The sequence below is a fragment of the Argiope bruennichi genome, chromosome 10 (assembly GCF_947563725.1).
Source record: "Argiope bruennichi chromosome 10, qqArgBrue1.1, whole genome shotgun sequence".
NCBI classification, from domain to species: Eukaryota; Metazoa; Arthropoda; class Arachnida; order Araneae; family Araneidae; genus Argiope; species Argiope bruennichi.
Genome location: NC_079160.1, coordinates 121845369 through 121862842, shown reverse-complemented (window position 1 = coordinate 121862842; position 17474 = coordinate 121845369). Strand labels below are relative to the sequence as shown.

The window sequence follows — 17474 nt, the reverse complement described above, 5'->3', positions numbered from 1 at the left end:
TTGTTATTTCTGTACATAAAAGCAAAGATACTTTATTACAGAAATTGACATTTTTAAGAAAAAGAATGTTTCTTCATTTATGCAATAAAGATGACTCTCATAGCTGTGCATTTTTCATCATATACATACACTGAAGGGCTAAATATTTTAAAAGCTGTAATAACTGGGAATTTTAAAGTATTTACCATTCTGCTAGCAAAAGAGGGAGAAGAAATTATAGATGCTGCTGCTTTACAGCAATTTGAATTCCTTGCGAGATGCATAATTTGAACATGATTTTCATGTAAACGGAGAATTTAAAAATTAATTATAAAACCGGGAATTTTAATTTTCTTAGTTTTTTTGGTTTAAAAAAAAAACATTTCCGACTATCAAATCGCAAAAGATATTTTTTTTTTTCTACTTGCTCCCCTTTTCTTCTGCATGAATCAATCCAATTTCCAAGATTGATCAATAAAATTCCAATAAGAATTGAAGGTTGTAAATATACTGATTACAACTACTTATCTACCAATGGAACTATTGAAACTAAAAAAAAAAAGATACTTTTTAACAATGTTTTATTACGTGCTTGCATGTGTTTTAATCAGCGACATCTACTGATAAACATTCGAAGTATCTATGTTAATAACAATGGTTTTGGGTTTTACCAATTTTTTATTACTTTATTGTTATCATTTTGAAAGTTTTCCATTTAGTGTTATTGAGTTATTCAGTGTATAAAGAGCCCAATCATGGAATGTTCCAAATTGCATTTTCGGCATTCATTGCCTTTTTGTTTGATTTAAAGAAATCTGCTGCCGAAGCCCATTAGACATTTTTAGAAACTTATGATGATACTGCTCCGTCATATCCTAATTGTCGGTTTTTGTTTGAACGATTTAAGAGTGATGAATGTGAATTTTGACTAGCTGAAATCTAATCAAAATATTTTTAAAAAAATATCTAAATATAAGCATTTATTTAACATATTATTGTTGCTTGCTCCGCAACGCCTACTTCTGCTTCTAATAAAAACTGGGAAGGATTGTCATTTTATTATAATTAGCACATGAACGCTGTTCGTGCCTTTCCTCTTATAGTATGTATACATAAAGAGAAATTTTTTTCCAGATTTAAGTGGCAACTCTGTTTAATTGGAAATTTTTAATTATGACCTAGATATTATTCATATATAAATTTAAAATCGATATTAAGCTTATTAAATCAGAGGCCGCTCAATTTGCATGAACACATCAGTTTAAACACAAAACATTCGATTATAGTCATACAAGATCAAGCAATATTCTCACTTTCATGAGGCCCTTAAAACAAACTGAGCAATATTCATTCTTAAATCGGGCTGCTGTATAAAGTTGAAAAGCACGTGTTTTATAATCTGCAAATTTCAATCTGTAATTTTAAGGTGCAGCAAAATTTTAAAAATCATATATTAAATTTAAATGAACATGCAAGTTATTTTCCTTTCTTTACTTAAAAAAGTGAATAAAATTGTTTCCCTCTCCCCCATAATAATTATGATTTAGAAAAACAAGAAAAAAAAATCTACACGTATAAGAATATAATCAAAATTTATTAAACAATAAATAAAATATACAGAAACAAAATATTTATCAAAAATTATTTGTACAGACACATTAAAAAATGCTAGTTGTTAATATGAAAATTCACGATGAAAACTATCAATTAAATAGAACGAATCTGAACTCCATTTAAAAAAAGCACTTGGTTGTCATTTTTAAAATTAGATGTTATCCATTAGGTAGCTTTGAAATGAGGTGTAAGTTAATCCGAAAAAGAACTGAATATTTCTTCGAAAATATTATATGCATTCCTATTTTCGAACGACGTCAACTGACGTGGAGTCACAATCGCATACCAAACGTAACTGTCATGGAAGAAATGGGACATTTCCACGCCATCAGGGGGGTTTGTCTCTTTGCGTTGGGTTTGGTTTAGTTGTATTAACTTCCAGTTTTAGAACAACAGTATGGCTATTTTAAGACAGACCTCATAATTTTGAACCGCGGTCAGATGACGAGGATGGCATCCCCCTGTCCAAACTTCCACACCACACCAACGGGTGGAACTTTATACCATTCTGTTCATTTTACTACCCTTTTTATTTATATTCTGTTGATTCTTCTTAGAAATAGCAAAGAGTATCCATTTTTTTACAAATTTTAATTTAAAAAACAAAACAATGTAATTTATTTTCTAATCTTGTCTTTTTATCAATAATTTTGTTCTTCCAGAATTCTTTTGTTTCTGCACGGTCCTGGTTATATTCGTAGTACAAATATAAAAGTACTAAAATATTCGTTCAGAATTTTTCAGTACCTTTGGTATTCTTGTTGGAAAATACGCGTAATTTTTTTTTTTTAATTGACTAAGAATAGAAATTTAATTCATATGTTTAAAGAACTAACAGCATCAAAAGGATGAATTTTTGGAGAAAAAAAAATTTGTATCTTTGAATTTTAGAACAATGAAATTTGCAGTAGTACTGCACCTTTATACAGTACTTGAGATATTGAAGAGTTTCTCTTCCCATTTTAAATTACGCAATATTTTTACATAATTACAGATGTCATAATACGATTTAGTAATTCGATGCGTATACTTCAATATCAGACATTTTATGCGAAGGGTTAATGGAGTTCATTCATGCATACAATATATACGTAAAGTGCACCTTATTTATCTATAAAAATAGTTTCCTTGATAATTAAATTAGTTCTTAATTGCAAGAATATTTTTATATAATTATTATACTTAGCCAAATTTATTTAATATCTTTTACATCCGTGTCCGTTAGCATTATGATACTAAGCCTTATCTAAGTCGTATTGACATTTTCTAAATTTATACTGTATTTAGTTAACCCCGCTTACATTATTAGATTCTTTTTATATTCTATAAGTTAGTTAATAAACATGCTCACCAGAGTGCTGAAAAAATCTTTTAGCCTAAAACAACACAGCATTGTGTACGCTCAACCCTTTAATTGTACTACCCAAATATAATTCGAGCATTAAATTATAATATTTAAAAAAATTTTAATTATAAAATTAAGTAATTGAAACACATTATAATAGAATACAAAAATAGCAAAAAGTCCATAAACACCTTAAATGTTCTACGAGCTTCTAGCTGAATTATCACGACAATACATTTCTAAAACAAAAGCATCATCTAATTAATCAGTTGAAAAAACTTCACAGTTAAGGGCTGAAGCCTTTTCTTTGAATTTTCACATTACATTTTTCCGAATCATATAGTGAAAACTCGAAAAACGTTTTCATATGATTGTCATCTTTCTTACGGAAAAACAAGGAATAAGAAAGTATTTTCAAACATTTTTTAACTTCCCTTGTTTCGCGTTTTTAAAAATGGAATTTTATAATAGATTTTTTTTTTTTTTTTTCACTTTCTTCCTAATGAACCGGAATTTTGAAAGTTTGTATCCTTATGTTTTCTCGACCACACAATTTTCTCGATGTATTATAACTATATTAATATTTTTAGAAGACTGACACCAATTAACCGATCGATTTAATCGATCCGATTTCAAGATTCCATAATATTTATGATAATGAATTATAAATTAATAAAGACTAGAAAATAGAAAATATTTTTATAAAAACAACTTTTTATAGTACATTAATCAAACTATTTCTCTATAAAATAGTTTCTATATGAATACTTGTTTCTATCAAAACGGTTCGTGCAAAATAAAAACATTGTCTAAGATATTGATGATAAGCACATGCGCAATGCAATGTGTATTTGCAATGTCCGATCACATGAGCAGTTACGTTTGTTATGTTACTGCAACGACATATGAATCTATCTTTTTCTTTTTGGTATTTTACCATTTCATCTGCCGCAGGCGTTCTTGTGACAACCTTCGGGTAACGTTTTTAATCAGTTGATCTATCTGTGTTAGAAAAAAATAGTTCAGTCCATTAATCACCACCATACCACGTATGATGAACACCATACCACACACCTTGATTTAACATTGAACGCCATCCACCACATGCAAATACATTTTGTATTTATATTCTTGTAGGTAGAAATGGCGTCTAATAGGTTAAAGATTAAATGTCATCCAGTTCTTTTACAGCTGGAAATTATGCACTGAGGATGTATAATGGCTGGCTTTGGATCTTCCCGTTCTTTGGGAGAATTCTGAAATTCTTTCTGGATCTCTGGGTTGTGGCATCAGCATAACTGGTTGCAGAGCGAGAGATTTCCTTGAAGCAAGGGACTGCGTGTCTGCCAAGAAAGCACTGTTCACTTCACCTACAGAAAGAAATGAAACAGAACTGGTGTAAAGCAATGCACAAGGTTTTGATAATGAACTACAGTACACTCCCGAGCATCCGGTTCGCGATTATAAAATTTTTGTACAATCCGGCCAAGTTATCTTTCGTCGTAATTAAATAAGGAAGGCAAGGCGCATTGGCAACGTTGCTAAGGGATTGGAAGCGGACATCTGCTACAATCCTTCTAAGTGCCGTGTTCAAAATACAAGTTGCGACAGAAAAAGAGCAGCTCGTCCGCTGCTCCTGATTATAACTGCATAGTACGTATAGTATTCGTAAATTGTTCTTGGAGTGTGCTTACTGTTTTTTCAAGTGTACCACTTTGAAGATTTCAAAATGGGTGATAACTGTAAAAAAAAAAAAAAAAGCTGTGGTGACTATGGAGAAGAAATGACGCGCCATACAGCGACTAGACTGGCGTAACAACAAAAACCGGTAACTGCTGCTGTGATTCATCGGTCCGCGATAAATCACACGCGGACGCGTTCTCAGTACGTATTATAACAGTGAGTTCTAGCATAAAAACTGCCTTCTGGTATTGGTGGGCAAAGAAATGTGTTCGTAAAACTTCGGACTATTCGGGGTTTTTTGTTGTTGTTGTTATACGGCCTACCCTTCCACCACATTAGGCTTGATAGTCGCGAGTGTACTGTATTGCAAGCATCTTCATTTCTTATCATTGCAATAGTTTGAATTTCGTGGGTTCTTTTGAATCATTACACAAGCTCTTTCCATACAGAAATGCTTCCTTTAGCATTGATTAAACCAGCATATAAACTATCAGAAATACAATCATGTTGTTACCTCCAGCTGTATTTTCTAAATGGGTAGTTGCCGCACTTATGAGTTCAAAAAAGCAACAAAAAAAAAATCGGCTCTAATATATATATATATATTTGTGTGTGTGTGTATGCAACATTATTTTGGTTGAAGCAGAGTGCAGGTTTGAAGACATAGACGAGACATTGTATTTTTAATTTCGTTTTATTCTCTTCCGAGTGGCAAGCACGATTATATACAAGAAGGCGCAAAAGCAGGAGTAAAAAAAAAGCGCCGAACAAATGATCACTAGTCTTATATAATATAGGATTTCCGGCCACGGGCGGTTGGAATACATATGATGACCTTTGACAAGGGCAAAAGTATCACTTTCATTTGATACGTAGTACTGATGACGCATTAGTTTTACAGAGGAATTAATTAAACCGAAAGTGGAATTGGATCACGAAATAAGAGAATATTTTAGAATGAAGTTACTATGGGCTAAATTAAGATAAAATCTTGGAAATTAATTAAATTGAAATTAGAATTAAAATATCATTATATATATACATATGTATATATATATAAACATGCGACGATACATAACATCTGATTTTTTTCTCCTAAAAAATATTTAAACAGCAACTTACGATCATTTGTTTCTGAGGTACAGAGAAACTAATTTCTTTTTCTTAATCATGTAGGCACGACAATTCTGTTCTTACTCCATTTTAACAAAGAGGAATAAAATTATTCTTAATAAAATGGCATTCCATAAAGTTTATTCCAGTAAACATTAGGTACAATATATTAATTATATAAAGTTACGCAACCTTTACACGATTAATGTATTACCGTATCTGGCGTTCGATGATTTCCATCTTCCTGTCTATATTCCTACTTTTAACCTATCTATAAAGCATTCTTTGTTCTTAAAAGCTTTCAATTCAATTCGCACTTATAAAAGAAAGCTTCTCAAAAATAAAATACAGCATGCAAAGATACACTAAAATATAAAACTTTTTTTTTTGGGGGGGGGGGGCTATTTAACAATAATTTGTTTCTGAAGTACAGAAAAATTAGTTTCCCTCCCCCCTTACTCATTTGGATATGAAAATTCTTTTCTTACACAACTTCATTTTAACAAAGAGGAATAAAATTATTCTTAACACAGTGGTATTCGATAAAGTTTATTCCGTTACCCAAATTTTACACAATTAATATATTATCATATCTAGTGTTGGATGATTTCTATCCGCCTCTCTATATTTCTCCCTTTTAACCTATCTATAAAGCATTTCTTATTTTTAAAAGTTTTCTTTGCGCCATCAAGTCAATTTGCAAAAATAAAAGAAAGCCTCTCAAAATATAAAGCATAGTATACAATTTGCATTGAAATCTGCAATTTTTTTGTTAGCTGTCCTAAAAAAAAATGTTAATATAGAGTTTATCTCTGATGTATAGAGAAATTTATTCTTACTCATGTCGACTAGAAAATTGCTTTTTTACTCAATTGAATTATAATATTCCCAGCAGTATTCCCTAAAGTTTATTCTGTTACACAACTTTAATATAATTAATGTATTACCGTAGCTAACTTTCGATTATTTCCATCTGATCTGGATTTTCCTTCTTTTTCTATCTATAAAGCATTGTTTATTCGTAGAAGCCTTCATTGCGTCATCAAATTCAGTTTGGATCTTTTTATTAAGTTGAGGAGTTTTAAACCGCCAAACGATAAAAAATTAATTTTATGCTTCAGCATAATGTGCTTTTGAGATGAGCCGAGCACCTGCACATGCTGTAAAGCATTAATTACAATTCAGGATGCAATTAAAAAATGTAAGATCGCAGTCGCATTTATTTATTCACTCTCATTCACTGCAGCGTTTTTTTAAATTATTATTTTTATTTCCCGTGCTGCTAAGCTTTTTTTCCCCCTGTCGGTGAACCGCTTTTGAGTATCGAATGTTAAACATATATCTTGGCAGGTGTAATGACTGTTTCAATTTCAGAACAGCATAATCGTTGAAATCTCTTGCATCCTCATCTAAAATTTGGTTTCAAGGTCACACCTTGCAGGAGGGCATTTCTTCAACATTTGATGGGCGCATGTCTCTCACTATTTATAGAAAGTGATACTGTATTTTAGTCAAATTTGCTCCAAATAAGCATAAAGGCTTGTTTATTCAAGAAGAACAATTTGCATTCATTCATATAAAAGGAACTACGACATTTTTTTTTTTTTAATTCAGAGCATCAATCTACATTTATTCATGTAAAAGGAAATACGACATTTTTTTAATTCAGTAAACATCAATCTACAAGTATATTTATTCATATACGAGAAACTACAACACATATATATATTTTTAATTCAGCGAGCATCAATCTACATTTATTCATGCAAAAGGAACCAGGATTTTTTTTTTAATTCAGTCGCATCATCTGAAATATTGTCATCACTTTTCAAACAAAAAACTATATTATCATTATTACACAATATTAAGGTATATATTGCTCGGACATATTAGTACAATGGTGCACTAATCATAAACACCGCGGGAACAATAGTACCTTTTTAACACATATATTAACTTTAAGAAAAAAAAAATGCATTAATTCTTCACAGCAAACCTAAAATTGGCACTTCGGATTTCTATGCTGCTTTTGCTTTTCGTCAATCGGCCATTGATGAAATGCATCAGCCAATGTAACCCGGAATCTAATTTTTATAAAGCCTAATGTTTTTGTATCAGCTTTATACAGTGGAACCTCGCTTAATGTGGTTTCCGAATCTTACTCAAATTTCGAATTTTTCTGAATGCGTTCCATTCCGAAAGAAATATTCAAACAAATTTATAATAAAGAAATTTCTTATTTATAATACTTGTTTACTTTTTACAAAAAAAGTGTATTAAGTCATTTGTCTTTGACTAAGCTACATAATGTTCCGAAAATGAGACACAGCATTATCATTAAGACACATTATCATCAGCATCAGTTTGTAGCCCGCATAGCAACTGCCTTGTCAAGGTAATGTTTCTTAACATACGAAGCAATAGTTTCTCATGTTTTCAGTATCTCCCTAATTTCATTGTAGGTTATTGCTCTGTTGCGCCTATTGTTTCTTTTTCTCCAGGCCAAATCTCCTTCTAGTTCTGACCAGGTTCTTTCACCAGTTTATCGATGTCGTTGCTATACACCTCCAGATGCAAAGTCTTGGCCAAAAATGCGATCTCGACGATTAAAGTTCCATGGTCACTTGTTCAAAGCCCTCAGAATCGTATCCAGTCGAAACTTTCTGTATGTAGACACAAGTATTTTCTTCAAACAAGCGCTCAACACAGACTGATACAGACCAATCCAGCATGTAACATCCCGGTGTTTTCTCAACACTCATTCTGTAAACATCAGTCGTTAAACAAGTTAATTTTTTACATTTTATTCTCATCATGACTAGTAAATTATCAAGTGTCCAAGAATATAAATAGCTTAAATAGGCTATTTTTTTTCTCTCTCTCTCATAATCATTCCTAAAAATCTTAACCCTTCTATTAGTACCGAGTAGGTAAAAAGTCCGTAGAAACTTTAAAAATTCATAAAACCCGTAAAATTAAATAAAATAAAAAACGGTTTGCAGATTTAGCATCGATAAGCCAAGAGTTTTTTTTTTTTTAAGTAAGAAAAAAAATTAATTCGATAGGTGGCGTTTCGTACATAAGTAAAAGAAAAGGCACGTAAATAACAAAAATAATGTTATCAAATCATTTATTATTGCAATATGTGTTCAACATGCCCACCACCACAAGTGATTACTCATTGCAGGCGTGTCACAAATCCGGCAACGGCAGAGTGCAGCATGTCCGGCTATATACATGGCATCTCTCGGCGGATTCAATCTTTCAGTTCCGACAGATTGGATGGAAGAGATCGATACACCCGGGATTTTAAATTTCCCCATAGCCAAAAGTCTGCTGGTGTCATATTTGGTGACCGAGAAGACCATGAAAACTTGCAACGTTTACTAATGATTCTCTCTTCCCCGAACGTCTGTATCAGGAATTCCTCGACTGCAATAGCAGTGTGACTTGTTCCGTCTTGTATAAACGTAGCAGCAGACAGCGCATCTTTTTCACGCAAACATGGAACAACCTTATTGCGCAGAACTGTTAAATAACGCTGATCATTTACTGTCACCGTTTTCCACCCTTTTATCGTACACTGTGTTTCAAAGAAGAAGGGTCCTATGATGAAGGAACCTGTGAACCCCCACCACACTGTGACTATAGGGGAATGCAGAGCTTTCTCAGCATACAATAGTGAATTGGATGTCGCCCAGATGTGATAGTTATGCGTACTAACGTCGCCACGGAGCGAAAAATGAGCTTCATCTATCCACAAGATGATAAAAACCCAGGAGGGATCTTGTTTAATTTTGGAGAGAGCCCACCTCGCCAAGTCTTCTCCCTCTACAGTATTCGATGCTAAAAGTTCATGGTAAGACTGTAATTAGCATGGACACTGATTAAGAACTCCAGGAAGAATGTTGCGTATCGAGGATGGTGGTAATCCCAAGCGTCCGCCAGCTTCTCGTGCACTTCTAATCCCTGCTGCGGTTTCGGAAGTTCGGAAGCTAATGTTTCCATTTCGGCTGCAACGCGCTCCGAACGTGTTTGCATTAGACTTGATCGTCCGGACCTTACACGATCTTCCAGCTATCCAGTTTCCTCAAATCGCTGAATGAGCTTTATGAGGCCTGCCACTGTTAAAGGTCCTTTCCCATTCTTCACATTTTTCTGAAGTCGGAATTTACGCAGTGCAACAGTCGCTGATTCCTGGTTCAGGTAAAACAGCATGCAACGGAGAACTGATTCTGGATCAAGAGCGTAAGTATTTATAATCGCCTGTCTGATTTGCATATTTCCAACTAAGTCGTTCACACCAGCTCCACCAATCGGCTGTTTTTTTAATTTTTTTTCTTACCTAAAAAATCCCGTGCCCTATCGATGTTAAATCTCAAAACCGTTTTTATTTTAAATTTATGAATTTTTAAAGTTTTTACGTTTTTTTGAATTTTTAAATTTTTTATAAAAGAAAATGGGTTTTATAAATTTTTAAAGTTTTTACGGACTTTTTGCCCATCCGGTATAACTTATGACTCATCATTTAAAGTTTAAAATAGTCATGCTCAGCATATCTTGTTTTGTCACTCATTCATCATTTCAACCGAGCGGAAGATTAAAGGCCGTTGAGCTTAGGAACTTCCCAAGAATACCCTACCTACATCATTGACACTGGCACTTACATTTTGTGCGTTATGTGAGATGCTTGTTAACTGATTAATTCATAAGAATTCGTAAAACAAAAGAATAACGATATTTTTTGCGGTTATTCATCTTTTCTATGATAAAAATGATAAAGTATTGATATTTGGCGTGAACTTCGCGTTTATATTCAATTTATCGAGTGGTCTTTGGATATTTTTTTTTTGGGGGGGGGGTTCTGACATGCGGCTAATAATACCTAATTTTTTTATTTAGTAGGCATTTTTTTAACAGATTGAAATTAAAATTTGGCAAAGAATTACAAATGTAATCTCATATCAAATTTGATATATTTAAGTCAATGCGTCTTAGTGTTTATTATGGTTGTATGCTTCTGAAAGTGTATAAGACCGACAAACATTCAACCTTTTGTTGGATTTTTCTCAAAATTTGATAAGTATATCACTATAAATGTCAAATCTGTGAAATGAATTTTATCTATTTAGCTCTCATTCTTTTATAGTTATCTTGTTAACTTAGAACATTCGGGCAGACAGACTTCCTTTGAATGGATTTGGCTCAAAATTTGATGGAAATCAACAAATTTATTGTAAAGACTATAACAAATTTCATCCTTCTAGTTGAGAGCATTTTTAAGTTTTGCCACAGACAGCTATAATGCCAAAAAGAGTTTTCCAAACCTAGGTAAGTTTAAAACGCGGAGATTCATCAAAATCTCGAGTTGAAATTTTGTGGCGATTGCGATTTTTTCTTTATGTTTTATACACTAGAAATTAAAAAGGGTTTTGGAGTTCAACCACTCCTTCAAACCATCCGCAATGGCGAAAAAATACGACTTACCTTTGTAAATGGATCCATTGGGCACGAGTGGTTCTGATGGCGTTATTTTCACATAGCGTGTGGCCAGAAGAAAAGCGAGTGCGGCTAATATGACAGCATCGAAAATACCAATGGTGGCCAGTATGTAGGCCCAACGGACACCACACTGACCGATGTCGTAGTCGTCTGCTTCGGGTCCACAAACATCTCTCACGGCATCAGAATCCCAGCCAGCTGGGAAGGACACCACGCCAGCTATCATGCAGGCCCCTAAAAAGGTTACAGAATATATATATATATATATAACGTACGTGACACTGAAATAGTTCTTATAACTTTCCACCGAATGGCGACAGTCAGATGACACTGAATAGCTCTTATTACATCATGTGACATTATTATGTCACTGAGCTCTTATTACTTATCGTCGAATGGCAGCGATCAAATGCAAACAAAATGTCATTCAAACGTTTCAGATGGTTTCATTGAATGTTTTTTTATAATTCTATACTTTGCTTATATAATTAATCGAGCTGCAAAATGTTATTAGAATGTATCGTCTGTAAGCTTGCCGTATCACCCAAAACTCTATTTAGCCGGAAGAAAGAAAATGTGGAAAAACTCAAGTTGATAGAAGCAGGCGTCAAACAAAGTTTAATCAAGCGTGAAAATAGGCTTAATTGTCACCAGATTGATAATCGCTATGACTTGCTTATAGAAATTGGTGTTCATATCTTACAAAACTATTATTTTACAAAAATGATCATTGCATTATCTTAAAATTAAAAAAAAAAATTACACGAGAATCGGGTACATGGCGGCGAATGGGGCAAAGTTGTAACTATTTTAAGACAATAACTCGCCACATATGTTAATTTCTTCTTATTATTATTATTAGTAGTAGTAGTAGTAGTAGTTAGCTTGAAATTCACTCATCCATTAAAACACTCAGTTGCGTGCTTTTGACAGGCTTAAAATTAAGATTAAAAACTTGCCTTCTTTGGACAAAATATCCGAAGTAGGATTTTCATCTCCGCTTTTAATTTCTAATTTATACATTTTTAATTTGACCCTAGTATCAGTCAATTTGTAATTGACTGATTAAATTGAATTCATGTGTTTCATCGTATTAAATAATGCATTCCTTATTAATCGGTTTAATACCTAAAAAGTCAATAACCTGGTCGAACAAACTGGTCGTCAAAGATGGTTAGTATAACGAAAAATTAATAAATTTATTAGTACTCTGCCAGTTTGCATTTTGTCTTTCTATAGAATGCCTAGAAAATGTGTGAAATTGTGTCGTATATTTCCCGCCAATTTTCGGGAGTCTCTAAAATGAATAGGATTTCAAACTTTGTCGATTACATACATAATATATTTGCAAAACTATATAAGCTCTTAATTGTCTAAAAGTTCAAAATATAATTTCTTGTCTTCGAACTTCTAGACCAGGGATCGTGAACCAATGGCACGCGACGCAATATTTTGGACACGCCACTGATCAAAACGGTTTGCATTTTAGTTCAAAGTAACAAAGTTCCCTATGAAGTATTACGAACAAATGCGAGTGATCGGTCAAGATTTTATGACTGAAAGCATGGTATCTAAATTAGCATTTGATCTATTAAAATTAGTATAATTTTAAAAGCCAATTATCAATATTTTGTATATTATTGAACAAATATATTTTTTAAAAAATAGTTATTTTGAATTTAAAGTAACTTTCATAAAAGAAACGACAGAAAACGACACAAAAAAGAAACCATAGAATTCCACCGGACGTCAATCACCGTTGGTTTAGTCTTGCATAACTTTCCGTGTATAGGTAAGTACTTCAACGAGTTATCACTGACTGTAGAATCAACGGCATAAATTCTTAGAAATTAGTTTAAAAAGTCTTTTCATCTTGTTTTCCAAAATACTTAACACTAATAAAGTCGTATACATTTATTTATTGCTAAAATATCAAAGTAAGTCCGTTCACAAAATAAGTTTTTCATCCATTCAAGCTTAGAGTTTCAACTGCAACAGTTAATGTGAACTTAATTATTTCATCTAGGTATAATCTCACAATTAATTGATTTTTTATTACATTTTTTTTTTCTCAATCACTTAAAAGTTTTACATGTTTAGTTAATTCATTTTTTTTAAATTTTTAATCCTTTCATAACTGGCTTTTTAGATAAAACATGGAAATGAAATGGATTATTTTTCCATATTGTCTTTATTTTATTTTGTGTAATTCCTTCAATAGAATCACATCAATATTCTAATGCGTTTAAGCAGTTTTTTTAAATCGAAGTTTGAAGGGAATAAAAAAAGCAACTGATATCAATGTCCATGATATGATTTCGGATGTATATCATATTAAGCATCAAAACATTCCTAAGGTCCATCTATAGTGAACAGTTTACAGAAAAATAGCTATTTCTGTAGATATAAACTATTTGAAGTAATAATAATTTTACATCAAATTAAACCCTAAGAATTATTTTTTTCATACACAAGCCTACTAGCATCCATGATTTAATTATCTACCCTGTAATGGCATTTAATAACGCTATCATTCGTCATTGCTTATATGTATAAAACTTTAGCAAAGTGCATTCACATTACAAGACTTAATAAAAAAGAAAAGAAAGGAAGAAGAAGATTAAAAAGAATTCAAAACAATTATTGATAAAAACAACAGAATCAAATAGTTCAAATATTAAAATTCATCCTAAAAACTTAGCAAAATTCATCCTCATCCTTTCGTTTCTATTATACTTTAAATTGAAAACATCTCTTACTGGAAATTCTTATTCCCTAGAATCATATTGGCTACAAGAAAAATAAATCTCAATCAATTGAAATTTTCACACAAATTCATTTGCGAAAGCAATGGCGCATAGGAAAAGAATGAATACGGTGAAATGTAGAAGATATCAAAGTTCCTTTCATTCTTTTAAATATACAGATGTCTAAACTAGACATTACGCCTGGAATAACTTCACGGTATTGCAAGATAAAAATTCATTAAAGAAGAACGTTTCGGAAACTGAAGAGACAAAACAATTTCACACTTCAGAACATTTATTTAATGACATAATCAATATCCTTGAAATCTCATTGGCTACAAGAATGATAAGAACTTTAAAAAAACAAGTATGGTTAAATTTTATATTCAAGTCAGGCACATTCAACTGATTGTGCAAGCCGTGAACTTTTTCAACTTGCATCTCTGAATAAATTATTCTATCAAAAAGTATAATAATAATTTCAGGTATTATTATAAAGACTTGTTTTTACTGATCTATATCCTTTGCCTTATTCTGAAATTCAGATGACACATCATTGTTGAAGCATCTCAGCGATAAAAATTGCAAACGATATCAAATGAACTAGAATGTTATCTATTTTGATAGTCTAATATCGTAGGTCATTAACAATAAAAGAAAAACAATCGTTTTTTTTTATTTTATTTAAATAAAGTATACTGGATCTTAACAATGAGATAAAAAAAATATTGCAGTTTAGAAGGAATTATTAGCATAAATTTAAGCATTTTTCATAGAAATTGGTTAAATTATGTATCAGTTCAATTTTAATCTAGTCCATAGTTATTTATATTTTATAAAAATGAGGCTCAGGAAAGAAAGAAAAGGAAAATCATTAAACTTCGTTTATTTTAAACTTCCTTGACCCTATATAATATCCTAAGAGATTATCACAGATTCATTCATAGAAGGAATATCTCAGCTTAGACCCTTTTATGATTTTGTTTCACAGTGCTCTATGACATAACAAAAATGATCTAAATTAAATCCCCAGAAGTTGCCCTAATTGTTCCATCTAAAGGAATTTAGGCTGGATAATCTGTTATGAAATAAACTTAAATAAAATTCCAGAATATGGGAATTCTGAATTCGATTCTAATTAATGTTAAAATTAATCGTTACATTTTCGTGGCAACATCCTGAATCCGGTTTTAAAGCTTAATAGAAAGCTATTAACCCATCTTTGTATTTTGAGGGTGTTAATAAAAGCATTATCTTGATAACAAATAAGGTGAGAAGAGTTACCGAAGCGAAAATAAGCATCATATAGGATTATACACACATCCGCCATCGTTATTCTAGCAAACACTATTCTTAATACTTGTGCTAAAAAATGGAAAATGGATGGTAATAAAAATACAAAATGGCATCAAGGGATCCGAAATGTCAAACATATATGTGAAGGAAATGTATTTCTTGCACTTATGTATCAGATAACTGCTTCTTTATGTACATACGATGAGTGTTTTATTTTGTTACGAGCATGTAGACTGAAACCAGAGTAAAAAGAAGAAAAAGAAAGAAAAAAAAAACGGTTTTTGGAATTATATCTATTTGTCTGTGATCATAGTAACCAGAAAATGCAACACGCTAGAGGGATAAAATTTGGCATGTAATCTTTACATCAAAATCCTCGATTTCTGTTCAAAATTTGGACGATATCTATCACTAATAGTGACAGTTAGCTGGCTGCCCATCTATGTGCTTGAGAATACAATAAATAAAAAAATTCAACGAATAGAGATTCATGTAATTTCGCTTATCATTTTATTCCTAGAATTGTGGATCTATAACATATTTTGTTCGAAGTCCATCGAAGATTTGACTGTCTACTGATGCATCTTTTCAAATATATTTATGAAAGCGGTAAATCAAAATCCCAGTAAGTTAGATAAATGAAATTTGGTACTTCATCTTTGCACGAAAAATTGTAAATGTAAATTTAATTTTGGATTAAATTCTTCAAGACTGTCTGTTGGCTTGTATGCGAACATGATACCTTGCGAATGCAACTAATAAAATAAATTAACCTTAAAATATTACATCTACATCAAATTTAGAACCAATCGCTTTACGAAAGAAAGCGTCCAAAAGTGCACTCAATTCTATTTATCATACTATGAAGCTAAACACAAAACAAACCTTGTGCAAGTATACGAGAAACTAAACACAACCATATAGTGCAAGTATAAGAGAAAAATCGAAGGAAAAACATGTTCTAATAATGTTTTCTTTCCTTACTTTCCTTTTCCATAAAACAATAGTTGTCAAAAGCTATTCAAAATTAGGTTGATAATTCAAAAGATATTGTCATCAATTTATTTATTTACTTACTAAATTTCTTTGGCAACCAGTTGTTCGCCGCGATTAATGCGCGCTAAAATTTTTCAATTAAATATTTTATATAACTTGGTCACTTAATAGTTTCTTTCGCAAAACATTTTTAAGCTTCACATTTTAATAGCTAAACAATTAACACTATTATACGAATTAAATTTTAAGTTTGAATTAAAATGGAAGGGATTAACTTCAATTAATACAAGAAATCTTTTTGCTGAAACTAAACTTACATTTTTGAGTGAGAAAATTTCAGTACAGAAAACAGAAGCATTCAGCATTTAAATCTTAGGCACACTACAGAGTATTTAGCATAATTTATGCACTATCTCAAAGAATTATGAAATATAAATTTCTGATTCACCATAAAATTCATTTTTTTATTTACTTTTGAATGATGTAATGATGGATTTAAATGAAATAAATAATTATATTTTACTTTATTTCGGTCAATAAGTGTACTTTTGAAAAAATTATTTGATCCAAATGAAGAAAATATTCAAATAATATTCTTAACACAACCAACTAAAAAAAAAAAAAATGCGATTAAATTTGAGCGAATTATGAAGATTTGATTATCTCTATTTTTGGTCAATCAAACGGTTTCATCATTTGAGACAAATGAGTCTTGAAGAAACTCCGATCGCTAGTTGGCGTATCATCTTTGAGGTGCTGAGTAGAATGATCTGCAACCATACCTTCTTATAAGGTAGTAATACTTAAATTTTCATTATTCTTCTAAATATGATTCACAAGAGCGAAAATTTGTATAAAAATATAAAATTCGTAATTTATTACAAAAGTCATTGATTCAAATTGATAAAATATTTTTCTTTATTTCATTTAGATCAGTTTTACTATTTGATGGATATTACAGTTATTAAGCGTTTAGAAATTAGAATTATTGAATGAATAATATAGATATTATAAAAATTCACAGAAACCCTTTTTTTCACATTTTTTTGTAGAGCATCTGCACACACACACACACACACACAAAGAAACAAACAAACAAACATTCATCTTTATAACCATAGAGGGTTTTTGGTTTTTTTTTTATGAACTAGCCAAAAACCATGGTTTTCTATCACAAAATTAAGTCGATTAATGTGTCT

The 17474-nt window shown here is 31.5% G+C and overlaps 1 protein-coding gene across 1 annotated transcript in view; it reads right to left on the bottom strand.

Annotated features, from left to right (window-relative positions):
* Nucleotides 1–1554: 1554 nt before the first annotated feature.
* The window catches only part of LOC129988661 (LHFPL tetraspan subfamily member 3 protein-like), a 31144-nt gene continuing 15224 nt past the window's right edge, over nt 1555–17474 (bottom strand). Inside the window, exons 2-3 of the mRNA XM_056096931.1 lie at nt 11222–11470; nt 1555–4308 (exon numbers count right to left, since the gene is read on the bottom strand). Of these exons, the coding sequence (XP_055952906.1) occupies nt 4124–4308; nt 11222–11470 (434 nt within the window). The 3' untranslated portion in view covers nt 1555–4123. The remainder of the gene's footprint in view (nt 4309–11221; nt 11471–17474) is intronic.